Genomic DNA, 26,560 nt, shown 5'->3' on the forward strand with positions numbered 1-26,560 from the left:
GAGTGAACACCAGTTGTGTTTTGGATCCCCTTCATCTTGTGATGTTGTGTGCGAGCATATGATTAACCCAAGGTATTTGGGGTTCTGTTTGGCTTCAGTCTCTCTCTCTCTCTCCGCGAAAGGCCAACCCCTCTTTCACTGTGGCATTTCACGTCATCGAAGGAGTTGAATACAGACGCACACCTGCGCTTTTTTTTGTTTGTTTCTTTGGGCATAAAGACTGGAGATGTAGGGACTTGCACACGCTTGTCGCCCGGGTATACGGAATGCTACTGGTTGTTGCAGCTTAGCAGACCAAAACAGTCATTGATTTTATGTATCATGTTTGAGAGTTAGTTCTCTGAGCCTTTCACGAGTAAAAAAAATAGAGAAACGGAACAAACGTTAACCCAAGGACATAAGGAATAGACGTGGCATTTCAACATCACAGAACATCTTATGCCAGCTCACAAATCATGGTGCCTGAAAGAGGGTCCCCTCATGGCCCATGCATCTGTTAGCGCCGCAGCGCATCCTACGTGTCTCTCACACTAATGTAGGTAGCCCGACTCGGGCTGCCCTCAAAAAAACGAAGAGTCGAGAACAACGGCTTTGTTTCTGCATCTCGCAAAGTTAACCGAACAAAAATCAATCCAAGACATCAATAGCTTCGAGCTAGTGCAATTGTATTACCAACCACAATGCTTCAAGAGCCGTACGAATCTATGTACAAGTAGGGTTCCTCATCAGTGCAGCTGCCCAAGCCGATGACAGATCGGGTTAGAGGTTTGGTGGGGCTTTCGTCTTTTCGGTAACTTCTGCCAGGCTTTGTTTCGCTCGGCCCGAGCGTGGGCCAAGCGGCGGTTATTGCTGGGTGGACGGACATTTTCAGATGTCATTTGCACCTTTTGATCATTTTCACAAGAGAGAAGCGGAGTGAGTTAAGAGTATGGTTTTCAAAGCAGTTGATAGCAAAGCGACAGTGCCATCCCTCGGCTCGCCAATGTTGGGATGACGGTCATCCTCGGAGAGAGTGTGGCGAATGATAAACACTCGCAGCATTCGAGGGACGATGTCATCGACTCGGCTGTTGCTTTTTGGAAGCTTGTCTGGAAAAAAACTTTTCGGCGGCTTTTTTGGTCTTGGCTCAAGACCCTTGTGGCTTGTGGCAGTCGATGACAATCATCAGCCGGCCTTGGTCGGCCGTCTCTCCTGACATGCTGAGAAAGTCCTGACATGTGAAAGTTGCGGCCCCTGTCATGGGCTTGTCGATCACGGATCAGGTCCGTGAGGTTACAATGGCGGCCAGGTGGGGCCAGGCTACATAGGCTGCGGAAGGCGAATCTGTGCCTGGTTTGCTAAGACTTTTGTTTCTCTTGTCTCCGATCTGCCTCACACACAAGACAGGCACCACTTCTGGGAAGGCCAAGCAGCCTTACACCTGAGGCATAACGCATATCACTTCGACACAAAGAGGGGTAATGCAGTGAAGAGCGGTTGGGCGTGGCAGTTTTGCGACAATCGCGTCAATTCTGGAGTCGCTGACCGCAGCGCTCGGGGCACACTCATCCCATGTCGTTATCTCCAAGGCGTACACGTGTAAACAATGATCCTGATGATTGCGTGGGAGAATGAGGGGATGTTTATGCTACGGGCGCTTCAGGGACAGACACAACAGGTGAGATTGTTGCTAATACTCAAGCTTGGTTGGGGGTTGGGGGACCGTAAGTCTTGAGATGCCTTTGTGGCTCAGATCGTCATCCGGAGGCACACAACATTGTCGATACGCTCTCAAAAGGCGTCTTACCGGCGATTGTGGACCAGTAGATCTCGCCCCTTGGGCAAAACCCCGAGGTGTGTGTGCTCATGATGCCATGGAGGTCGATAGATGGTACGAAGAGTTGCGAGCGAGATGATACAATCTGGGCCGGTGAACAAGCTTCCCAGACGAAACAGAAACGATCTTTCCCGTGTCTTGTGAGCTTCCCTTGCAAGAATCCCCCCCCCCTCTCAAGTTTACAGGGTCACGGCGTCCCAGCTTGATGGGAAGCTACGCGGTGGCTTGGCAAGCGGTTTGGCATTGGGAGCTCAGATCAAGTCCACCAGCTCTGGGCCCTGACCACTTTCACATGTCAGCCAGCAGCGCCAAGACAACATGGGGTCGGTTTCTTATCTTGCAGGCCGTTATGAGTGGCTGACCGGCTTGGTTAGCACGACCATGAGACCTTCTCAATGTCCCATTGCATCGTATTGTGCACCCCCCACTGTTATTTTTTTTTTAATTTTTGGGATTCTTGATGTGAAATGAACTATGCTGTCTGTGCCGTCTCGGTGAGCTGTCGGTGCTACAGCTGGTTGCATGGGCGATAGTCCTGCTGCAAGCGTACTGACGGGAAAGAGCAAAGCCTTGTCTACGAGCTTTGGTTGGCTCCCCCGGCTACTTCCCCTGGTCTGGCAGAAACACATGAAGCACTGAGCACCCGGGATGAATGGATCAATCATAATAGAGCTGAATCGACGGACTGGGTCCGTGGATGCACATACGGCGGGGTCGCCGTGACGGGGTGTGGCGTAGGGTTGCCAAGTTGGGCAGGGGCATCCCATTGGGTACTTGACCTGACGTTTACAGTACGTATCCTCACCTGCCTACATATCTTGCCGTCTCCTCCCGTCTTCTCCCGTTGCCTGTTCCCTCAGATCTCCTCTATCGTCAGACTTTGGTCACAGCCCGCGAAAAAATCACCTTTGCGCAAAACCCTCGTGGCACAGGCCAAGGCTGTCAAGCGCTATATATCAACACCGACCCGTGAGTCTTCCCTCCCAAGCCCCTCACCAATTCATCGTTCAACCTGAAAGTGCACTGAAGCTTCTACCTAAGCTTCTCGATACTCTCTCTTGGTCAACCATCCCTGCTGACATTGGCCAACGACACAAGATACCTATCCCATATATACACCATGGCTTCTCAGAACAGGGCTGTTGTTGTTAACGGCGAGTCGCCCGAGTCCGCCACTCTTCGGGTAAGTCCTATGTCGCCTGGGTCCACCATGATGTGCCCGACAAAACATATAGCTAACACATGGCAGCGTCTTTTGACCTACCCCGTTGTCCAGGAGGGCATCCGTCGGTTCCAGGATCATCGCTTCGGTCAACTCGCTATCCAAGTGACGAGCACGATTTACAAAATCGGGTCTCCGGTTCTGTCTGTCCTTCAGGGACCGTACAACAGGTTGCTGGCGGGCTATATTGAGAAGGTGGACAGCTTCGGCGAGCAGACCCTGAGCAAGGCCGAGGAGCGCTTCCCGGTTATGAAGAAGTCGACACCTGAGATCATCGAGGAGGCCAAGCAGGCCGCCAACATCGTCGTCGTCCCCGTCAAGCACGTCACCGAGGTCTACGAGAGTGCCTACAAGGAGACAGGTGGTCAGCCCCTCAAGACTGTGGCACGTGGCCGGGCCGCCCTTAAGACCGCGGCGGTTATCACCGAGGAAAGCGTCCACCTGGGTTTCGAGACGTTCAGTAAGGTCAAGGAGTTCCTTGCTAGCCGTGCTGAAGCCGCTACTGCTTCTGCTCCCCAAGGCGAGGCTGGTGCTAAGAGCTCTTCCTGAACAGGGGAGGGTCTGCACGAGTTGGCTTTTATGGCCACGGCCTACTGTTGCTGGCTCTCGTTTGCCGTTGTTATCGTTCTCTCCGCCGTCTGGGAAGATCCCCAGACCGCAACGACTCGGTTCAAGACCAACAAGCGATGGGCGAACAGACTGAACTAGTCTTCGCCTTGTGAAAGCTCGAGAGATGATTTCCTCCCCTCCTTGGCTGCCGGAAGTGTGCAGATACCTTGAACAGACGGGCCTCGGGATAGAAGAGGAGGTTCAGGGTTGGCGGTTTCTTTTGTCTTTTTTTATACTTGGGAAAAGGGTTGGGATTGAATTTTTGTTATCGGATACTCATCAAGGGAGAATTAAGACGGGTTCGGTTGGACTTCGGCATGTTGGTCAAAGACTTAGTTGTAATAAAAAAGAAAAGGGGGTTTACGATGACGATCGACTTCGTAGAATGTGAGGCTGTGTTACGGATTACTTCATGAGAATTATCGTCTCCAACGATGCTGGATTTCAAGACTCATATTCCAATCCTAGCTGCGTTTCAAATGATTATGCAGCAGCCCAACTCACTGAGCATCAGATTAGCAGCCCATGACGTAAGCAAGTAAGAATGTCAGATTGGGGATGGTCCATGCTTGGCACCCCACTTTTACAGCTGGGCGGGGACGTTGCGTCGCTTCGCGCAGGAGGGGCAACCACCAGCTTACCAGCGTCTTATAAAGCTTTGACAACCACGTTTGTCAGAGAGGCATGAAGAAGATTTTGGAAGATGTGCATGCGCGCTTCTAGTATATAATACCTCGATCGAGTCTACTCTCTCCATGACGGCTTTTTCTCGAATCACCATCATTGCGTCTGCCGTCGTGGGAGTTCTCTCGGTTGTCATTCTTCTCTTGGCAAGAACCGATCTGCCCTCCTTATCGATAGCATCACTATCACTCGCACTGTCACTACCCTCAGCAAAGAGAGCAACAACTCAAGTTCAAAACATTGTTTCGGAGCCTCAAGAGAGCAATGTTAGAACTTCTGTACTAGAGCCAAGCATCCAAGTCGTAACCACAACAGTAACCACAGTACCATCAGCATCAACATTACCCTCGACCAACATGACCGCCCAAACAACCTCCAAGCTCCTCCCTCGCCTCATCCGCCTGGCCTTCACGGCCCGTGAAACCGCCGAAGGCGCCGGCGCCCGCGTCCGTCGCGCCATCGGTGTCCCCCAGCTCCGCAACTTCACCCCCTTCCTCATGCTCGACCACTTCTTCGTCTCCCCCGGCGCCGGCTTCCCCGACCACCCGCACCGCGGCCAAGAGACCATCACATACCTCCTGGGCGGCGGCATGGAGCACGAGGATTTTGCAGGGAATAGGGGTCTGCTTAGGCCAGGTGACCTGCAGTTCATGACAGCGGGGAGAGGCATTGTGCATGCGGAGATGCCAGCTCCTGACCTCAAGGATGGGGAGAAGAGTGTGGGATTACAGCTTTGGGTAGATTTGCCAGAGAAGTTGAAGGGGTGTGAGCCGAGGTATAGGGATTTGAGGAGGGAGGAGGTGCCAGTTGTGCAGGCGGATGGAGGCAAGGTCACGGTCAAGGTTATTTCGGGGGTGTCGGAGGGGGTCGAGAGTGTGAAGGATTTGGCGTATACGCCGGTGTGGTTGTTGGATTTGGAGGTCAAACCGGGCGGAAAGATCGCCCAGCGGGTACCGGAGGGCTGGAATGCGTTTGTGTATGTGTTGGAGGGAGGCGTTGTGTTGGGGGATCCAGAAGGTGATAAGAAGAAGGTCGGGCAGTATAACATGGTAGTGTTTGAGAAGGAGGGAGATGCGGTGTATGTGAGTGTTGAGGAAGGGGCTGAGAAGAATGCGCGGTTGGTGATTGTGGCCGGGACGCCGCTCGACCAGAAGATTGTGCAATACGGCCCGTTTGTGGTCACCAACCAGGAGGCGGTATATCAGGCGTTTATGGATTATCAAACACATTCAAATGGATTTGAAAGGGCCAAGGACTGGGAGAGTGAGATTGGGAAGAGGATGAGGCATTAGAGGGCTCGAAGGCTTGGGTTTGCAGTTTTGGTAAGATTGCGTCAATCCAGTAGCTCAAAGTTCGAGTAAAATAGATTGTCAGTTCCGTTTTTAGAATGTTTAAGAACGGTGAAGATACCCATGAGAAACTCTTCCTTTGGTAAGGTAGTTTTTCACTCTTAGTTGTAGACGATGAGTGATAGTGACAATTACCATACATCCAAGTTTGATAATACTGGCTGATTTTTGGTTTAAAGCTTAAAGAGTCCCTTTTCCATCATCCTCTGCGAAGTAGCAGCGAACTCCCCGAATACCCAGACATCCATAAATTTGGGGGCTCATCAACAGCGCAACTTGGCATTTGAGACTTAATGAATAATCAAGGGGCGTCAACGCCAGTTTGCCCTACATCCCTCTCAGCTCGAAAGAGCGAGGCGCAAGCTGCGAATAAGCTGCATACAATGCCTTGACCTCGTGGCTAGGTATGCCAGTCACGGATCTGATATTTCGGCTCCAATAACCAATCCTAAAGGATGCTATAATTCTGTCTTTCGGGCAGATACCGAAAACAGTTAGTGACCATTTGAGCTCGTCGCTTCCTGGCAGAAAGCTTGACTGAGCATCGATGGAGCTGCCGATAGGAATAAATCTTGGTGTTGAGTGTTTTCAGTGTACGTACTATTTTTCCTTTGACCATTCCTCAGTCAAATACAAGTTGTCCCCGAATAGTAACATACTGAAGGGTTCAATCACCCTAGTATTAGTGGGTAGACTCGATATCTGGTACCAGACCAAGGGGCGACAACTCCCTGCCTTATGCTTACACTAGAGGCGAGCAAAGTATTGCATGTGGCTGTCATCAATGAGTACCTAATACTAATAACAGTTAAACGTTACATCGACAAATTCGGTTTATCTTCGCAAGCCAATCTACTGATTATTCAACTTTCTAGAATTGGTTCAAGATCGATTCGTCATATTCTTGTTATATAAATCTTGTCGCAGTCGACAGCAATGACCAAGCCCTAGACCTGATCATTACCACCAACCCATAAGCTGTATCCGACAAAACAAGTTAATCATCCTTGTGCTTCTCTCAGCAAGTAGGTGAGGTACGTGTTGTAACCATTCGATGGCTAGAGAAAGTACCGATATATTGATCCTCATGATCTACTGGCATTCGTATCGGCAACCACCTTGCAATATAGAGCGTACAATGGCATATAGGCTGACTACACCCGGGTTGGAATAGGCTTTTCAACTCAGTGGTGGTGGATGGTTTGTTCGGCAAACAACAAAGAAGGAGCTCGCATCTCTCCTATTAGGCCCTCCAATACCATATATATCTCTATATACGCGCTGTAACCCCTGAAGCAAGACCTGATATTATAGGAATCTTGGACCTTGTTGACTGCGCCTGCTTGAGCTATCAAGTCTAACCAGTACCAGCCGGCGTACCCTGGAATGGACAGCCCAATCAATCTACGCGTCGAGCAGGCAGTACTAGTAGTCGGGTTCGGCTCCATGATTGATTAACAAGCTGTATTCGGCAGCCCATAGACTAATCATGCCTAAGATATTAATCGCCTCTCTATGTAGACGGTTCCTCCAAGCAGCGCTCAACAATGATTCCATTCGTCTTTGTTCGTTTAAATCTGCCTACAAGTGCCTTCACTTCGACTGGCTTTGCTCTGGGCCGCTTTGCTCAGCCGCTATGCTTTTTTAAACAATAATATCTCCTTAAGCTCCTCAATCGAGCTCCGGTCGCTCCCAGGATCAATTCCTACAATTTCGCAGTGTCCTGAGGGTGACTGCCATGTTTGAAACCCCTGATGTTGAGTCCTCCAACTTTCGGAAGGCCAGCGGCTCAAAATAGTGCTCAACTTTGTAGTTTTCGTCTCCAGATTCGATAGTTTCGGCCCCAGAAGGCCGATGACCATCATTTGTCACCATCAACCGCAGATGGCATCTGTATAATATGCACATTTTGTCGTAAAAAACAAAATAGTCGGTCTTGTCTTAAAGAGTCCAAGTGATCAAGGAAGTTGTGCCAATCAAGTGCTATCTCCATGTTTGAGTTTGCCTCTGAAAAGGCAACTTTGCAAAAAGAACCAGTGAAACCATCTCCGAAGCTTAACCCGAGGATCGCCTTGGTTACATATGCTGTGGCAAGGAGCGGGACCAGTCTAATCATAGTTCACATGCCTACTTTTTCTTCACAAGCTTTCTTTCTGGCTCCGTCCCACCGAGCTTCAATCTCTCGACTCAAAAAGGCCCAGATGTGATCGAGAAGCCAAACCATGAACATTGCGACCAACGTGTCCGCTTCCGGCCTAGTAGGTGCCATAAGGTTCGTTCTATCAGAACTCGAAAGGAAAAGCTGCAACAGCGCACGGAGGAGAGGCAGTGTTCCAATATGGACATTTTGCCTGTGTTTTCCCTTCATTTTCTTGCTGGCATTCTTGGACAAGTAGCAAGAAGTTCAAACAGAAGCTGACAATGGTTTCATGACGGCCAGGATACGCCCATTCCAGGAACCCCTTTTGCGGAGGAAGCTGAGCAATATCCTCTATCGTTGCCCTACGGCATGCCCAAACCTTTAGTGTGCCCGTTGGGGTGACATCGATAGATAAGAGGACCGTGCCCGAGCTGGTCTCAGATGTAGCCATGTTTGAAGGTCTCAGGTAAAAAGCCCAAGCAGGGTTTTCGGTCTGGGCGTCGTCTTGAGTCTTGTAGAGTATCACTGGGTTATTGAAAAATCTCTGAGAGATTTGGAACCCAGAATATAAGATCGAGATTTGTCATCCCCTCGTATGCTGTACCTGCATTGATGAGCAGATCCAGGTTGCCGCATTCCCTCATCGCGCCGATAGCTCAGTTTATGTATACATCACGAACAGACTTGAGATAGTCTGGTTCGATACCATGGCTAGGCGGTATGATATTTATCAACCCGTAAACAAGGTCTTGGGGATCTGTTGCCCTGCGACAAAGGCTAGCAGCTTGCAACGCAGACATGAGGCTCAAAGCTTTTCCCCTGTTGAACAACACTTGACAAATGCCACCACGAGAAAATTCGCCTGAGAGAGCGGCGCATGGAAAGCCACACTACACTGTCTATGCTAGACCCCTCTGATAAGAAGCCTTCTCGAGAGGAATTCCGAGATAGCAGCAGATCTGCGTCTGCCGAAATCAAGTGCCAAAAGAAGTCAGCTACTTGATCCATGACCTGCACAGGGACCATCATCGGCCCACACATAAAGATGTGTCCTGCCGGATTTGCCAGAATCTGCTCTTGTAGAGTCCACACCCACTTGAAGTAGTTTGCAGCAAAGGTGCCTTGGAGAGCGATGAGCTCGCCCATCCTATGCCACATAGGCCGCGTCTGTCTCATCGTTTCAATAGCCAGCAGCGACAACTTGGTGCTATCGTGCTGCTCGGGGGCGCCAGAAGAATATGAAGAAGAATCTGGCCACCCTGTTGGTGTCTATGGTGTTAGTCTTGTTCGCTTCTTGCATTAGGACCGTTACACCTGCCGGTATATTGCTCACACTCATGCATTTCTTTCATATTTAATCTTTGCAAAGTATTCTGCTCTTGAAACTGGGTGAGAACGCGCATATTTGCTTTCCATTTCTCAGAGAGAGCGTAAGCGAGCTATATTCCACGAACGAGGGACCAATCTGCGCTCAGCCACGACGTGACGGAAGATGCACGGCGATAGACTTCTCCTATTAGCATCACCTGTTAACTACGCCCGAGTACGTTCTCTTGGTTTATGCACACAGCATCAATCCGTAATGCGGTCTCAGCTACTATGCCGGACCTGCCGTGGATTTGCCAGCACACTTCCCACGGCCAGTCGGCTGCTAAAACAAATTTGATGAGATTTTGCTTCCCTGAGCAATGACTAGCTTGGAGCTCTTATCATTTATCCAGAAACTCTTCTGAAATGGCAGAGGAAGTTGTATAGGCTTAGGCGAACGCCAAAACGACTTCAACGAAGGAGGATATATCGATCTTCTTTGCCCATTTGCTGGGCGCGGAACTTAACCAGTGCCTGGGCCCGGGGGTCAAGAAACCTAAGTAGCTGCTCCGCTTCTCCGTGACTTTCAAACTGAGGTCCATTCTTCTTCGATGGTGTCACGCCAAGTGTAAGACAGAGCTGCATACTCTGGATGATCGAGCAGTGAGACAATCGCCAGTGGGAAAGTGTAAAAGTCTCATCGTGATCAGCTTCATAGCTTAAGAGGGGAGGAAGTTTGACAGTGATGTTTCCAGAGGAGCAACCACAGCGACGATAATTACCGTGACTGAGATTTTTCAAGGTATCAGCATCGTTGGTTGCACTTTGGGTACTGTCTGATGCTTCCTCCGGGACACGAAAATGAAACTTGAGCAGGCGAATCTTTTTGAGGGACTTTAGGCACTGGTCAAAGAGGCATCGAAAGGATTGTGTAATTTCTAGATATCATTTCAGGCATCATGCTATTCTCTAGGTAGGTATTTATATTACTCTGTCTGTAGCTTGCCATCAGGCCCTCCGTTAGGCAACCGAAGTTTCACAGACCGGACAGCATTTTTTCTTTATTTTGTTTTATCATAATTTGAGGATGAAACTTTGTCTGGATGTGGGGACCCATAATGGTGTTGTGCGAGCCCGCCTTCCAACCAGTTGACAGTCGTGCATCTTCCCAGCCTTGCTCTGCTGCAGTTGCAGGAGGCTGAGCGGATTTTGGGCTTCACTTGAGATACTTAGATCACGAAGGCCAATAACGACTCCATGATATCATATAACTAAGCTCCTGTCTTGTGAAATCTTGGCGCTCAGTTGTCATGGGATTATGTAAGCCGCTGTATCTAGCAACCTGCACCGTTCGTCCAGCCAAAAAAGAGCCCAAGCTTCTAGAACGCTCCCGGGAACCGGGCTTGCCGTGATGGGCGGTTCCGAGGGTCGACCCAGGCCCCATGGCGCCAAGAACCCTGGGCAGTCTCTTTGTCGTCCCCTCCAAGCTCCCAACAAGCAGAACGGCCTGGAATCAGTCGAGAGGGAAGGAGAATGCGGTTGTGAGTGACCACAACAGAGCGGCTCCGAAACCAAACTGGATGGACTGATGAATAAATGGTTCGAGAGTGGCGTCGCATGGCATTGCATCGCAGTGAGTGAGAGTCCACCACGTGGCTGGGGAAGAAAGATGAGAGATTCCGGCCTAGGTCTGTGGGTGTTGAACATGGGGAACCACAAAGACACAATAAAGCCCGTCGATCGGACAACGCAACTACTCTATCAACGTTTCTTATCAAGTTTTTTTTTCTCTCGCCAACTATCCCACGTGTACAGTACTCAGCCATCTATCGGCCATTAGAACCTGATGTCAACCTGTCACGGATGACCCTAAAATGAACAAGATCTGCCTAAGTACGCAGCACGTAGATAGGTAGTAGGTATTCTCTTCACAACAAGGTCCCGTGAAACTCGCACATAAATGGCAGCAAAATGCATGACAAACAACAAGACTTGTAGCTGTCAGCTACGAAACGTAAACTGGGCGTCCCTACGGAGTTAAGCATGGCAACCCCCAATAGCGTCCCACTGTTGAGCAGATGGGTAAGTAAGCGGCTTGATCTTTGATATAAACAACACCCACCGAGAACAAGTCCTTGGAACAGCTTACGCTCTCTGCCTGTCTACCCAAACGGCCCCATGATATTATTCCCCCCCCCCTTTCCTTCTCTCACCTTGTTGAAGGAGAGAGTGTGGGAACTGGAGAGGGGTAACCCAACAGCGAGAGCGGAATCGAAGCAAAAAGGGAATGCAAATACCCAAACGCCCTAGGTTCAAAATCAGCTCTGTCTCTTCACCCCTCCCACTCCATAGTTATAGAGGGCGAAAGTGAGTAGACAGACCGAAACATCAATCCAGGTAACCACCCAATGCAATTGTCTTTTCTGTATACTGCATGTGTCCATCCAAGACAGAGAGAAAAAAAAAAGCGAAAAGGAAACGAGAACAACCCACTCCAATAGTAGATAGAGAGCTAAGAGAGGAAGAGAAAAACGCCAGATATATAATGATTCCCTTTCGCATGCTTTACTTTTTTTTAGATACCCCCTTTTCCACCCAGATGCTTAGTTGTTTGTTTGGTTGATGTCGATGTGGTTTGGTGATGCTGATTGATAATCATGTCGATGATATTTGCTCATGGATAGTACATGTTCGCTCCGAGCCGGTTCCTGGTCTAATCATGGTTAAACAGCACGCTGATACTCTCGCCATGGTGGACACGGCGGATCGCCTCGGCAAAAATGTGTGAGATATCAAGCACGTCCAGCTTATTACCCAGCAGATCCTTGTGCTCGTCTTGAGGAACCGAATTGGTGACGACAATCTTGTCGATGGCAGAAGCTTTGATACGGTTGATGGCATCGCCGCTAAACACGCCGTGCGTGATGAGCGCATAAATGGTGGTCGCGCCCTCCTTCTTGAGCAGCTTGGCCGCACGCGTGATAGTGTTGCCCGTGTCGACCAGGTCGTCGATCAGGATGCACACGCGGCCCGTGACGTTGCCGACCAGCATCATGCTGGCATTCTGCCGGTCTGTGATCTTGGTCGGGCGGCGCTCCTGTGTGAAGAACAATGGGTGTTGGTAAGCCTGTATGGGGGCCAGAGGGGGAGAGCGCACCTTGTGGATCAGAGCAAAGTCGATGCCCATGCTGTCGGCGATGGCCGTCGCGCGCTTGGCGCCGCCCGCGTCGGGGCTGATGATGACGGCATCCTTGTAGTTGGGGATGTGTGTCTGAATGTACCGCTTAAGCAGCGGCCGGCCGTACAGGTTGTCGACGGGGACGTCGAAGAAGCCCTGGACTAAGGGGAGAGTCAATACTTGCTTCAACAGGATGGTGGTGTGCAAAGACGGCAGAGCCTCCTTGGCGTGCACCACACGATAAGACAGCGCTTATCAAAAGCCGTTACACATACCTTGAGGATCATGCAAGTCCATGGTGATTACTGTAACCGGGTGACGTGTTAGTTACATGTCTTAGCATGTGGGATATCAAAATTTCCCGAGTCCCACGACATGTCAGTGCCGATACCACAGCAGCACAACTCTCAAGACCCGGGTAAATCTAATTCTCGGATCGGGTACAAAAAACATACCATGATCAGCACCGGCGCAGGTTAGCAGGTTGGCAACCAACGTGCCGGCCTGGGCAACCCATTGCTTGTAACCGGGCTTGGCCTGGAAGGCGCCCACATGAGAGGCATTCTCGTAGTCGTGTGTTGTGTAAATGCTCTGGCCACCAAAGTAGGCATCGCCGTTGGCATGGCCGTTGCCGTTGGTCAAGGCTGATTTGAGCAGATCAGCTCCGTTGCTGAGGCCGGTACTCTGGGCCGTGCCCGGGCCGGGGGTCACCGGCACGCTGTCAAAGGTGTAGTTTTTCTTGTCGGACTCGGACTGAGCCTTGTAGAGCGGGGCACCGGTCTTCTTGTAGGGGAGGTCGGGCTGGCGCGAGTAGGGGAAGAGAGGAAGCACGGCAGTGACGCGGCGGGCCGAGCCGGTCTTACAGGCCGAGATCATGATGCACAGGTCCATGAAATGATCGTTGAGACGGCTGCCGTTGCCGCCGAAGCCGGTCTGGATAATGTAGACATCCTTGCCACGGACCGAGTCTTGGATCTCGCAGCGACTTTCGCCTGAAGAGAATTTGGTCAAGATGCGGTTGCACGGCGGGATGCCGAGGATCTCGCAGACGCTCTTGGTCAGCTCCGGGTGCGAGTTGCCACCAAGCACGACGATGTTGCGGACCATATTGATGGCAATGGTGCAGAGTCAATTCAACTGGTTTGATCGGCCACTCAGCGACGGGATGAGATCAAAGAGATGAACGGTTTGCCGCCAACTGCTTTTTCTCCCCAGGCTAGAGATCTGGCCGTTGTGGTTGCTGTGGCTTTGTGTGGGTACGGGACGAAGCAGGCCCAGGACGGCAAGGGAGGAGCCGGGACTGAAGACTGCTGATGGATGGACCAACGGCCAAGGTGTGTAAAGTACCAGAAAACCACGCGTTTTTTGGGAAGAAGCGGAGCGCTTTTGTTCTCGCAGAGACGGGCCAACGGCTGGCTGCGGGTCGGCGACAGCAGAGATGAAGTTCGTGACGACGGGCGACGTTGCGCAGCCGTCGACCGGCCGGAGGGACTGGGAAACTGGGGCACTAGAAAAAATTATAAAGTGCCGAGGGTAGCCCTGGATCCTGTATGCGAATGCGCAGCGGGTGCGGATGGTAGCAGAGAGGGGCCTGACCTGCGCCGATCGGATTGATCTATGGATTAAAGATGTCTTTTGTGTCTTGTGCCCCGAGACAGAGCAAGCCGATGCAGCTGCTAGGTATTGACGCTGATGAGGACAGAAAGGCAGCCACTGGATTGGGACGAGACGATGGAAAAAAAAAAAAAAAGATCTGGCAAGCCCTGAGTCTGGGAGGAAACAGACGAAAACAAGACGGCAACGGTCTCAGTGAGGAACCTAGAGCATCTTGCGGCTACAAGGGTGGAAACTGTGGGTGTGGAAGAGGACCGTTCCGAGTCAAGGGACAGGGAGTGGCAGACTTGTGAGAGAAATCAGAAAAGCCAGAGCCCAGAGCCCAGATCGGAACAATGCTCTGTCGGCGTGCTTGGATGCTGAGCGTGGACTGTGGAGGATGGATGGCCTCTGCGTCCAGTTTCTTGTGTCTTGCTTGCAGACTCGGTCCCTGCACGCTGGACAAGGTTGAGAGCGAAGATGGGGAGGTGAGTGGATAAAGCCTGGTCACAGGGCACAGAACGGCACCCGGGCAGCCGGTGAAGAATCAAGACACTGATGAGCACGGCAACTAGGGAAAACAGTAGGACTGGGCAGATTGCACATCGATCACAGGCATGGGGCCCGAGCTGAATCAAGACGCATCAAGCAATCGAGCAAATCCGGGGACCGGCGCATTTGCGACAAAAAAATTCTTCGCCAGTCCAATTGCGACTTGCGTCTCGCCCACTTCGCGCCTACCGGTCTGCGCCTGGCTTGCTGCAACATGCAACAGCGCAGCAACGGCGGCGGGCGACGGGGTTACGGGCGGAGTTGCAACCATCAAACTTTTTGTTGCCGAGTGCTTTTGACGTCGGCTAGCGACCACCCACACTGCCTTTTTGCCTGCTGGGTACGTACCGCTCTCTGCCCCGCAGAGGTTGCAGATGTGTGGGGGTTTTCGGGGCTTTTGTCCAATAAGAGTCGAACTTTGCAATAGAGGGGCAAAGTTACGCGCTCCCTGATTGGCCAGTCGCCTGCTTCCGTGGGCGATCCATGAGCCGTGCAGCCGGACCGCGGGGTCCAGTGCCTGGGCCAGGCCCCTCTCTTGGCTCGCGTGCAGTGTCTTTTCGCTGTAGCTGGTCGCTGTTTCTTCAATGCGCCTCTTCCAGCACGAGCTTCTCCGGCTTCCGGCTTTTCCTCGAGCAGGGACACAAGGTTTTGCCTCCAGCGCTTCTAGCCTGCAAGCCTCTGCCACGTGAAACAAACCACAAGAAAGTCTCGTGGAGTCGACCCAAACAAACACAGGGTCTTGGAGGGATAACGGCGCTCGAAGACGAGCCAGGCCAGGATTATCAATAACAAAAAAATCTTGCAATATCAGGCGTTCCAGGAGTCGTCTCGTCCCACCATCGTCCAATCCCCAGAACAGCTGCTATCCAGATCCAAGTAACACAATCGGTGGCCCAAAATGAAGATCCTCGAGTCACAGAATGCCCTTCTCTCCAACTATGAGGTCTATCAGCACATAGTCGACCTGCGCAAGCGTAACAAGACCCAGAACCGTCGGGTCCCAGGCAATGCCCACCACATCATGACCGAGGTTGGTCTACCATCCATTCCCCTCCTCCCGCCCTAGTCAGCCACGCGAAGCTCTGAGCTACCCCTCCCCCACAGTTCCTGATCGAGCCAAGACTCTGCCCCTCCATACCTCCAGCTACTAACACCTCGACTCGACAAATAGGTCATCAGTTACCTCCGCACGCAGCCCAGCCCGCTGGCGAAGCAGGACGAGACGCAGGCGTACTCGGCCGAGGCCATCTCGCGGCTGCTAGAGCGGCTGCGCGAGGCCAACCTGCCGAGCGAGCTGACCAAGGGCGAGGTGCTGTCGATATTGAACCTGCGTCCGACCAACAGCGCCGTGTTGAGCACTGCTATCGAGGACATGGAGGAGCGTTTCACCGAGGACGAGCAAAACCGCATCGTCGATATCATCGTTGAGGTGCTGGGCCGTGATGATCCCGAGGGCCAGGAGGAGGGAGCAGACGGCGAGGGCGAGGCTATGGAGGAGGATGTTGTGCCATCGATTGAGAACGGCCATTGAGTTGGTTTGACGTTGAGCAGGCCGCTTGCTGAGGCGGCCGCCGAAACTTATGCGCTCATGGCAGGCTACCGCTACCTAGAGGATGACGCATCCTCCTTCGGATTGACCGCCCCCCTCTGTCGTCTTGACGGCGGTCAGGCAGATGTCGTCGAATACCTCGGTCAACAGCTCGCCCGTTACGGCAGAGCACTCCATATATCTGTCAGCGCGCATCTCTTGCGCTACGCAGAGTCCTTCTTGCGGTAAGAGCACGCCGTTGGGGTCATCTTCTCGACGGAGGTCTCTCTTGAGCCCCAAAACCAACACTGGGAGCGTGTCGCTGGTGGAGAAAGTCAACTTCACCTCTTTAACCCACTATTATTGTCAGCCAGAGCTTCGGAGGAAAGAAGGTTATGGGCAAAACATACCACCCTCTGGAGGTTGACGAGGGTTGACCGCTGGCTGATGTCGTAGCAGAGGATGACCACGTCGGGGTGGAGGAGCCGCCAGCTTTCCGGACTAGCGGTGTCATAAAACTCGAAGCGGTACCGGCCTTTCTTGGAGCGGACTTCGAAGATGAATGGCTGGTCCATGTCACGGAGCATCTGGATGGGAACGGGGCCGCGGAGGGTGTGTCGCCCCTGGCTAATTCTTCTGCAATGGGTCAGCAGGATGGCGTAGGATATCAAGTGAATAGAGCACCCACGATAAAAATGTAGACTTGCCACATTGCTCATCCCCCAGAAGCAGAATTTTGATCGCGTGTTCTGGCCCCTCCATGGTGTGATTGCTAGGACATAGCAACCGATTCAGTGAAATGGCCAAACATGAACTTGATCATGTTGCTGTGGGCTTCATGTCTCCCTTATCAATCCCCCAACGCTAGACCCCCAACTTCTTATCGCGACCGTTAGAAAAGGCTATCGATAACGCTGAGTGATGCCAAGCCAGATGTAGACCCACATTTTTTCTGTCCGTACGATTTCATCTGGCAGCCAAGTGACGGGAGTTTGCACAGAAGTCACAAGTTGGGACGGGACGCAGGGCCATCAATCAGGGGATGGAAACGATGCTGATGAATTTTTGAAGGGTTGTATCCGGGCAATGAGCACCATCACCAACAGCACACGGAGGACACTCTTACGCCACCACGGCTCTGCGCTGTCATTGCGGCCGCATTCAACGACTTCAGCCCCACACAGTCCCCTCATTGGTTTTCTCGTCGACCCTCATCGCCATTTTCATTTTCATTGTCGCGTGAAGATTCACTCTCATTCTCACTCTTACCCTCACCTTCAGTCTCACTATTCACGCCTGTGTCCGTGCCGTCGCGGCCTGAGCACAACTCCTACTAGGATGGCTGAAGCAGGATCGACGACTCCTAATTACGAGGACTGGTCGAAAGATCAGCTTGTCCAGCGCCTCAAAGATCTTGAGGAGCAGCTCAAACGTCAACAACAATCACATGAGACACAGCCCGCCGCCAAACAATCCCAACACCCTCAATACCAGCAGCAACAAGCCGCCGCCCCCCCAAAAAAGAAGCAAAAGAAGAACCGCAAGCTCGACCCTTCTAAGTACTCCACACGTGTGATTGCCCTCAAGCTGGCCTACCTGGGCAAGAACTACGGCGGCTTCGAGTACCAAGGCAGCGCCAATGTGCCGACGATCGAGGAAGAGCTCTGGAAGGCCCTGTGCAGAGCATGCCTGATTTGGCCAGAGAACCCCGACAAGGTTGACTTCACGCCATGGGAATACTCAAAGTGTGGGCGCACGGACAAGGGTGTCAGCGCCTTTGGGCAGGTTATTACGATTAAGGTTAGGAGTAATAGGCCAGTTTCGAAGAAAGAAGAGGAGGTTAAGGAGGATGTTGAGATGACGGATGTGCCTGCGGAAGGAGAGCAGACGAAGGGGAAGAAAAAAGGGGACGACAAGAAACAAAAGGTCATCAAGTCCGAATGGGACCCCATCGCCGACGAGATCAACTACCCGCGTGTCCTGAACCGTCTCCTGCCCCCCGACATTCGCATCCTTGCCTGGGCACCGACCCTCCCGCCGAACTTCTCTGCGCGCTACTCCTGCTACGAGCGCCAATACCGTTACTTCTTCACCAACCCGGCCTTCTCCCCACTCCCGCCCTCTCTCGACCCCGGCCTTGCCAGCAGCGACGGCAATGACCCCAACAAACCGCGCGAAGGTTGGCTCGACATCGACGCGATGCGTATGGCAGCCAAACTCTTCGAAGGCGTCCACGACTTCCGCAATTTCTGCAAGGTCGACGGCGCCAAACAGATCAGCAACTTCACGCGGCGCGTCTTTGAAGCTGACATCGTCGAGGTTGACGACGCCACATCTTCCTTGCCCTTCTTGACCCAACGTCCTGACCTTCTCCCATCAGGATTTGACCGTTCTGACCGTTACCCCAAGGTCTACTACTTCCACGTCCGCGGCTCCGCTTTCCTCTGGCACCAAATCCGGCACATGGTCTCCGTACTGTTCGCCATCGGCCAGGGCCTAGAAAAGCCCTCTCTCGTCACAGAACTGCTCGATGCAGACTCGCACCCGCGCAGACCGAACTATGCCATGGCGGATGAGGTGCCCCTCGTGTTGTGGGATTGCATCTTCCCCAAGCTAGATGAGGATATGTCGCGCAAGATGGCCAATGTGCATGACCCTTCCGCACAAGGGTATGACAAGCCTGTGCAAGATGGGATTGACTGGGTGTGGGTTGGCGAAGACGGCCCGGGGAGCTTGCACGGCGCGGGCGGGTTGGTGGATCAACTGTGGGAGACTTGGAGAGAAAGGAAGATGGATGAATTGTTGGCAGGGAGATTGCTAGATGCAGTGGCGAAGAGGCCGAATTTGGAGAGGAAGCTGATTGGAGGGGAGTTGGGACCGAGACCGGGGCAGAGGGTGTTTGAGGGGGGCAATACGGGACGGCCGTCGGGGAGCTATGTGCCGGTGTTGAAGAGGCCGTTGTTGGCTTCGCCGGAGGAGATTAATGATAAGTGGGCGCAAAGTAAAGGGTTTAAGAATTCGGCGGAGCTGGCGCAGACGAAGAATTGGCGGGCGGCGATTAAGGCTAGGAAGACAGGCGATAACAGTGCGATGGATAGCGGCGAGGAGTAAACTGTGCATAGAGAAAAGGGGGGGAAAGATACATAATCATGACAACGATAGAATAACACCATGCCAACACCGTGTACATCCCCTCCGATAACGAACTATCTCTCCTTCAGACTCCCCGTCCCCGTCATCCTCCGTCCCTCCTCTCCCTCCCACAAACACTCCCTAATACCCCTCCAAACCCTCTCAACAATCTTCCTCCTCGGCAACAGCCCCGGAAACAGCACTGTAACATCCTCTTCTCCCTCCACAACAACAATCAAACAATACCTAACCTCAAATCCCCGAAACGCCTCATTAATCAGCACATCTCGGATCTGTTCCGTCGGAATGAACCTCTGCTCCGTCCGCCACGGCCAAGGCCCAAAAAGCCGGAACCCAAAAAAGCCTACGGTGCCGCCCCCGCTGCTGCTACCGAGGTATGGGCTGCGGGCGGCACCGGGGGAAGAGGAGATTTGCATGCCCAGGCCGCGGAGGACGAGGACGGATTCGGTTGTGTGCAGGCGGGTGAAGAGGGAGATGTGCAGGACGAGGAGGCAGACCGATGCTACGGCCCAGCTGGGGAAGGGGGCGGCGATCTTGCCTAGCAAGCTAGCCACTTGCGATAGAGATGTTGTTACCAGTTGAACTAGGTACCCAATCCCGCTTCCATCTGTCCCTCCTCCGGCAGCCTGTTGAGCCCCCCTCGTGACATTCCTAGGCCCGAACCCGAAGGGCAAAGAGAAAGGGAATATAAACGGGCTGTCTTCGAGGAACCGTTTGTAGAAAAGTGCTGCGGCGGCTAAGGCGATGATGCCGCGCAGGAGGTTGAGTGCTGCGAGGAGGAGACGAAGGGGTAGAGTTAATGGCGGGCAGGTGGTGACGGTGAATTCGGCTGTTGTTGGCGAAGGGCGGCGGATATAGAGTGTTGGAGGTGTTGTTAGCATTTTTTTGTTGGCTGGTTGTTGTGCTAAAGTCAATAATTTGTTTGATAGTAAGGTTGTGAGGAGTGTGCTGGTGATGTTGAGTGGTGGTTGAGTGAGCGATCGCCTCGGTTGGGCGGGTTGATTGATATTTTATGATTTTTGTCCCAGTATCCCAAAGTTGGTACTTAGGTTTAAAAATGAGCGAAGTATTATCAACGGTATCATTTGGAGGTATCCATCTTTTGCTCCGCCGACGCCGCCGACAGCCTGTTGTTGAGTTCAAATGCGTGATTGAACGGTCAACCAGTTTGCTGGATGTTACGGCTCCTAAGTCAGAACCGCTGCAGGCTTATCGATAAAACCCCTAACCCTAGAAATGGTGATGATGGGGTCTTATCGGCCTTTCGGAGAAACAACAGAGCAGGATCGGCGACGGTACGGGTGCTTGTTCACGTGCGGCCCGGAGCAACTGGATGTTCAGAGTCCGTCATCAGGGTTGTTTCGGGGACGGAATGTTTGGTGACAGCTCTACAATGATTAAAAAACCCCGATCTCCCTGGGATTCACTGGTGAAACTTCATATTGACCTCAAATCAGACCATCGCCAACAAAGACTCGATGCCCAATTCTCATCGCCGTCTAACCTTTTGCCAACTTGCCTCTCTAAGTTCGTTACTTCAATCCACCTCTGAGGCAATCCCCAGTGTCTCCCCTCTGAAACTGCCACGAAAGCCGTCCAAAACAAGCTTTTCCATCCTGGACCATCCGTGACAAGCAAGACGTCTAAAAGACCTTCCATTACAGGCCATTCCCCGCGACCAGCTAGACGCCGTTATACATTTCCACGTGGCTTCGGCGGTTGGCTGTTGGTCGCCCCCACGTCGACCAGCTTCCTTGACAGGCAACCCGCGCCATGAAGTGTGTGCGGTTTCAAGTTTGTCTCCTGTGTGCCCGTGTGGGGTGGTTTGTTGTCTTTAGCTGGCCAGTCAAGAGTGATCAACTTCGTGGCTTGTGTTCTTCACCAAAGTCGGATCTTCCATCTCGCAGCGGCGGCTGTTAATGGCCAGCGAGCAGCGGCCTTGCCGTTTGCTTGCATGCTATGGAGATAAGAAGTTGGGGGTGTAACATATCAAGGCCGGCTTTCTTCAACGACAACAAAACAGCAGATGAAGGTCTCCGTTTAGTCAGTAACTTGGCCACAAAGTATCTCCCACACGCAGATGGCTTGTGGCTTGTTTGTATATTGATTGCGCTGTGGGTGACTGGAGTCATTTCATTTCTTTTTCACAGCTTACCGAGACAACGTCGGTGCTTGTTTTTGCTTTCTTTCCACCGGCACAAAACAGAAAGCCATCTTTGCTTTCGCAGAGTTCCCCGGATGTGACAAGTATATTGGTTGATCTTATTGACGCCATGGCTGGTGGCTTGCGGGCGCCCGCATGACCAAGAGAAGCCAGTCGGCGATAGTTCCATGCGCTCGGGCACTGCTGCACAGTCCACGGTCCACGCCGGCGAACCTGTCAACCTGAGCTGAACTGGCAGACATTTTACCAACGTTACGCACAGTAAGGACCGGATTACAATACTGTATTGAGGTACTTCGAAACCATGTTATGAGCCATTTCATCGTACTTCGTATGAGAGGTTGAAGCTGAACCTCTTTCTCGTTTATCAAAAAAAAACACGAAAGAAAAAATTGCCGAAAAAGCGCGCGCTTGTTCTCGTCCAAGTGGACTACTCAATTTTCTGGGCGAAGCCAAACGCGCAGAAAAGGATCGGCCAAATTCCATCTAATCATCCTTCAAATCAGAAATCCTCCTATTGTTGCGCTTCCGGGGAAGAACGGAAAGGCTCCAAACGCCGATATAGAAAGGCCGAGATCAAACGCTGATCGCCATCGTTAACCGCCCCGCCAGTACTCCAACGAACGGTATCGTCACCATCACCATTTGTCTATTCGCCATCCTCTCTTCCAAACAAACGGACCATCTCTCGAATTAAGACAAGGAACATCCAAGCGTTTCGACCCTCCCAACAAGCAGGTCATGTGCAATACCAATTCATCAATGGGAGATCAACAAGCGCGCTGGGCCAGCCAGCTCAGCAGTCCAGAGCGGTTTTTATGCTAAGCGAACCAACCCACCGGGAACGCTCCCCGGTTCACTGGAGCTGGGGCCCTGTGCCTAGTGGTAGCGCTAACAATGTCCCAGGTTAGTGAATGTGGAGTATCCTGCCTGGGCCCTTCATTCTGCTGGCGATCTGGTTCCGATGGAGGCCCGGCAATTTAACCTCTGGATTCTCCTCGCTATGGCAAGGGAGGGAGATCACGATGCTTCCTTTGTGCTTCTTCTCGCTTTCTTTCTTTGGAAACAGAGATCACCATATTGAACGGTCGATCTTGATGGGGACTGATGGGGCTAGTGGCTGTGATAGTGGTTTTCCTGGACTTAACGGTTGCGACCAGGGCTGGTGCGTGTGATGGTGGCCGTTAAGGTACTTTAAGACTCCGTTTTGGTTGAAAAACGGAAGGATGGACCACAACGGTAATTTCCGTAATTGCACCCCCACGCCGTCACACACTGGCAAAACGGAACGGAACGCAATTGGGGTTTCTATCATCTTTTCGCGATGCCCGCGATGAAGACGATGTGGGAGATTTCATTGCGATAGTCTCTACTGTGGCAAATGCTATCATGAACCCGATGGCTGCTGTGTCCGTGGCGGTGCTTGGGCTCTGAGGTGAGATGAGCTGTGCTACACTCAGAGATCTTTGCGACACCAAACGCATTGATGACTGATCATGTCCGTCCAATGATCTAGCACGCATTCCAGGCTCTCTGATCTTGGATTTTGAACAGCCATCATCGATTTGTATCAACATCGTCTGCACAGATCTGCCGCTGTCCCGACATCAAGGTCTCAGTTCACAACTCTGACACTGCTGGTACTGTAGTGTATGCTACAGATCAGATACTGTGCAATTATTAACACGCCCTCTCAAACCCCGTACGGCTGTATGGGGCGCTCCTTAGAGAAAGGAAAAAAAGAAAAAAAAAGAAAATGAATCCAACCTCATGGCTCAGCTTTCTTTTTCCCCCTCCACCTTCATCGGCCCGGCCCCTGCCCGGAATTCCCTCCGCCCAATGATCCTAATGGCTTCCCAAACATTTCCTCCCCTGCTCAACTACAGAGAGCACCAAAATTGGTGACAATGAGCCTTAAAATGGCAACTTCCAGAAGCCCCGGCCGAATGTGTCCCAAGGCTGCGCAACCAGGCCAGGCCTTTCCATCCAGCCGGTTCACGGGCGGGTCCCACTAACTCCTGGCACGGTTCACCTTCCCCGGTGGGTCCAATGGAATTTCTGGGATTGGGGATTCTCTGGGAACCGCAGCACGCCCTGCAAGCTTGCTGCAAAGACAGGGGTTTGACCCCCGCTCCGGCGATGCGTCCCGGTGCAGACGCGAGGACCCGGAGCTGCGGTCCTGGGACTTTTGATGCAGCTTATGAGGAAGAAGCACTAGGCCCTGGTCTCGCCCATGCCGGAGGGCGTTCTAGGCTGCGCTGTCTGGGCAAGGCCAGCAGCCTGGTCGGGTTCGGTCAAGTCTGCGCGACGGGCCTGGCCCGGGCAGACCAGGTCGCGTCGGCAAGCCAGGCGAAACGGAATGATGAGAATGTGAATGCGAATATAGGACGGCAAATACAAGCGCCATGGTTTGGATGACTCGATGAGGCGCTGCGCTATTCTGTCCCACCGTACCTTCTCCCGGGTCTCTTGGATGGGTCTCGCCTCGTCTTTTGACTTTGCCTTATCCTTTTTTACTCCCTTGCTTTTGCGGTAGGGAAAGGCAATAAGCTTGCATTAGTGAGCCGGCCAGAGTCTAGGTCGGCTTTGTCTTGCAGGTTGATGGTGCCAGTGCCATGGCATTGGGAATATTGATGTCTCTGTGTGGAATAGTAGTGCTGCGAATAAGACAGGGAGGGCAATGGGAATTGTGATAGTTGTGTTGTGCATATGGACAGGATAGGACGCGAGTTCGACTACGCTATGATTCTGCCGGCTCCCTTCCACAAGCTATATCATTTTCAAGATGACAGATTGTACGGCCAGTCGTGTTGAGTTTTTAAGTGCTGACTTGCAGGCTTTTACTGACGTGCAGATGAAAAGTAGGATACTATCTATTGGTGACAATACAGAGAAATGACTTTGGTTGGATAAGCTATGATAGTGATTGGGAACATCCCCTTAGTCCAGATTGCAACCTTCATCCAAACCCTAACTACCCCTCACTTTCCCCTCTCCTCAAGATGTCCACCAGTTCATCTGAACTGCAAACTCCACCCCAGCCAGGCAACTCAGCGGCTCAACAACAACGGCAGCACTCCGGTCGATCCCCCATCCGAACATGCATCCTCTATATATGCATCATATATGCATGTAAAGCTCCTTCCGTGATCGCTCGGGAGAAAACCTGCTGCTGCCGACGCCGGCCGCAGGCGCAGGCACACCTATCTGATCCCCAATGCATGATGTGATCGATCGCGCATGGTGATCTTCTCCTGTCCCGAAGCCTCTCGGTGTCGGGAGCCCGAGTAACATCGGTGTATCCTACCGTCCTCCTTATATACTAGGGAAATTGGGACTTAAACTCCCAAACATGGCCTGCAGTAACCAGCAACTTTTATAAACCTATCAACTCAACGTTTTTTCTCTCTCGCGTTGTGGCCACATATTAGTCACCGGGATGGACCTCATGTATGATCACCCGTCCATCCCTCCCGCGCGCTTGCGTGATGCGTCCCGTCCTACGTTACAACTACTTCCCATCCAACAACCACCTTACCAGGGATCAAGTAATACCTGCCTAATAAGCAGCCATCATGTAAGCCATATCCGTTGTGGCAGCTGACAGTGCAGTCGGGATATGTAGGAACAACGCAGACAACGTAACCCTAAACGACCATCCATCCATCCACAAAAAGTTGCTAAAAAGGGACCGACCACAATCACGTGCTCCCGTCATCATACAAAGGTAGTACAGCCGTCTTGGGGTGACGTAGACCATAGAGCGAAGCTCGCCGGTCCTGGTCGAGTAAGTAGTAGTGTAGCATGGAAATGACTAGATAACACTTCTTTGGTGTGCCTAGTTTGCTGGATCAATGCAAGGCCGGTGAATGAGTTATCACCTGGCTGCGTTGCACTTACAGTACGAAAAATTTCCCCGATAGTTGTTGGGAGCGGGAAAAACCTGGATGGATTATGCATTACCTCATCACATCCTTATCGCCAACCAATCTTGAGGTTGATCGGAATTTTCTCTCGCACTCTTGAAAATCGCTTAGAGGTAAGAAAACAGATGATGATCTCTCTAATCTGTCTCTATTGAGAAGACACTAAGATACCCGCGATACAGCTGTGAAGCCGCGAAGCTACCGCGCGTCTTTGCTATCTAGTATTGTATAGTACAGCGCTTCTGTAACATCAGGGGTATCTATTCTGTTGCGTTGTTGGACCTGGATCCAGCCCAGCACCCTTCGCCTGTTAAAAAAACAAAACTCCTCCTCCCAGAATAAAAATAACAAAGGAAATTCGTTCCGTACTGTGTCTTGTGTGGTGAGGTGGTGTCGACGTTTGATGGTCCATCCCCGCGAGGTAGATGGCAACCATCGAGAAAAGAAGTGTACTGCAGGAGTTAAAGAGATAGGGAAAAAAAAGTCTATATGCCAAAAATTCAGTTTTCCGACTCCCAATCTTTTCCCCTTTTTGTTTCCCAAATTCCATCATTTATGTGCAGATGCACGAATTCATCCGAAGAGAAGCAATCTGCCGTCCCAAAAATTAAAATAATCGAGAACAGTTGAGGGACCCGAGAGGTGCCAAACTAGTCCGGTTTGTCGAGTTTCCAGGTTGGAATCACGATAAGCCGTCCAAGTCCAGCGATTAGGCGGTGTCCCGAAATGGCGGAAGGGTGTGTTGTGTTGGTGCGAGTATCGAATATGCCAATGAAAAGGACGAAAACAAAGGCCGAAGAGCGCCGCCAAAAATCCCAAAAGCCGATCCCGTCTATCGATCAAACGCCGTGCAAAGGTCCGAAGAAAGCGAAAAACCCGGAAACCTTCCCGTCTTCCCTGTATTGCTGCTGGGAAGCAAACTCTGGCACTGAGCCAGCCAAGATGTATCGTTGCAAGGAATGGCGATTACAATGATGTATCGGAATGCGATTAGGGCTCGGTAACCGTCGAATGAGCCGTGGTCGAATGATGGAAAAAAATAGTGTACAGAGGGCGATTACAAAGGTTGTAACGTTAAGACAACTGGATCGCTGCGGCAGGGGGCGCGAGAAGGCTGTTTGGCAACGGTCGGACCACCTGCAGGGCATGCAAGCCCGCAAACACGCCGGTCTGATGGCGGTGGTGTTGTGGTGATGCTTCCTCGCACTTGGATTGGCCGAGCTGTGGTCATTATCCGGCCGAGTGCAACTAAAGCCATGCTCGCGTGCTTGCGCATCGACGCATGTTGGTCGCGAACCCATTTATTGCGAGGGCTTGGGAGGCTGGGGCTTGGGAATG

The 26,560-nt window shown here is 52.1% G+C and overlaps 7 protein-coding genes across 7 annotated transcripts; 4 read left to right on the plus strand and 3 right to left on the minus strand.

Moving 5' to 3' along the window:
* Nucleotides 1-2,936: 2,936 nt before the first annotated feature.
* CTHT_0004720 (uncharacterized protein) lies at nucleotides 2,937-3,587 on the plus strand (the record flags this gene model as incomplete). The annotated part of the gene is made up of 2 exons (XM_006690949.1): nucleotides 2,937-2,999; nucleotides 3,066-3,587. The coding sequence occupies 2 exons, from the start codon at nucleotides 2,937-2,939 to the stop codon at nucleotides 3,585-3,587; spliced, it is 585 nt and encodes a 194-aa protein (XP_006691012.1).
* A 1,100-nt stretch (nucleotides 3,588-4,687) lies between these two features.
* On the plus strand, nucleotides 4,688-5,623 carry CTHT_0004730 (uncharacterized protein; the record flags this gene model as incomplete). The annotated part of the gene is made up of 1 exon (XM_006690950.1): nucleotides 4,688-5,623. The coding sequence occupies one exon, from the start codon at nucleotides 4,688-4,690 to the stop codon at nucleotides 5,621-5,623; it is 936 nt and encodes a 311-aa protein (XP_006691013.1).
* A 6,218-nt stretch (nucleotides 5,624-11,841) lies between these two features.
* On the minus strand, nucleotides 11,842-13,413 carry CTHT_0004740 (ribose-phosphate pyrophosphokinase-like protein; the record flags this gene model as incomplete). Its single annotated transcript, XM_006690951.1, has 3 exons — nucleotides 11,842-12,467; nucleotides 12,582-12,611; nucleotides 12,762-13,413. The coding sequence occupies 3 exons, from the start codon at nucleotides 13,411-13,413 to the stop codon at nucleotides 11,842-11,844; spliced, it is 1,308 nt and encodes a 435-aa protein (XP_006691014.1).
* A 1,936-nt stretch (nucleotides 13,414-15,349) lies between these two features.
* Nucleotides 15,350-15,982, plus strand: CTHT_0004750 (uncharacterized protein; the record flags this gene model as incomplete). The annotated part of the gene is made up of 2 exons (XM_006690952.1): nucleotides 15,350-15,481; nucleotides 15,623-15,982. The coding sequence occupies 2 exons, from the start codon at nucleotides 15,350-15,352 to the stop codon at nucleotides 15,980-15,982; spliced, it is 492 nt and encodes a 163-aa protein (XP_006691015.1).
* A 75-nt stretch (nucleotides 15,983-16,057) lies between these two features.
* CTHT_0004760 (uncharacterized protein) lies at nucleotides 16,058-16,741 on the minus strand (the record flags this gene model as incomplete). The annotated part of the gene is made up of 3 exons (XM_006690953.1): nucleotides 16,058-16,336; nucleotides 16,390-16,606; nucleotides 16,668-16,741. 3 exons carry the CDS (start codon nucleotides 16,739-16,741, stop codon nucleotides 16,058-16,060), a joined length of 570 nt encoding a protein of 189 aa, XP_006691016.1.
* Nucleotides 16,742-17,317: 576 nt separating this feature from the next.
* CTHT_0004770 (pseudouridylate synthase-like protein) lies at nucleotides 17,318-19,090 on the plus strand (the record flags this gene model as incomplete). The annotated part of the gene is made up of 1 exon (XM_006690954.1): nucleotides 17,318-19,090. The coding sequence occupies one exon, from the start codon at nucleotides 17,318-17,320 to the stop codon at nucleotides 19,088-19,090; it is 1,773 nt and encodes a 590-aa protein (XP_006691017.1).
* Nucleotides 19,091-19,185: 95 nt separating this feature from the next.
* Nucleotides 19,186-20,013, minus strand: CTHT_0004780 (uncharacterized protein; the record flags this gene model as incomplete). Its single annotated transcript, XM_006690955.1, has 1 exon — nucleotides 19,186-20,013. The coding sequence occupies one exon, from the start codon at nucleotides 20,011-20,013 to the stop codon at nucleotides 19,186-19,188; it is 828 nt and encodes a 275-aa protein (XP_006691018.1).
* Between the last annotated feature and the right edge of the window lie 6,547 nt (nucleotides 20,014-26,560).

Source organism: Thermochaetoides thermophila (assembly GCF_000221225.1).
Source record: "Thermochaetoides thermophila DSM 1495 unplaced genomic scaffold scf7180000011806, whole genome shotgun sequence".
Taxonomy (NCBI): domain Eukaryota; kingdom Fungi; phylum Ascomycota; class Sordariomycetes; order Sordariales; family Chaetomiaceae; genus Thermochaetoides; species Thermochaetoides thermophila.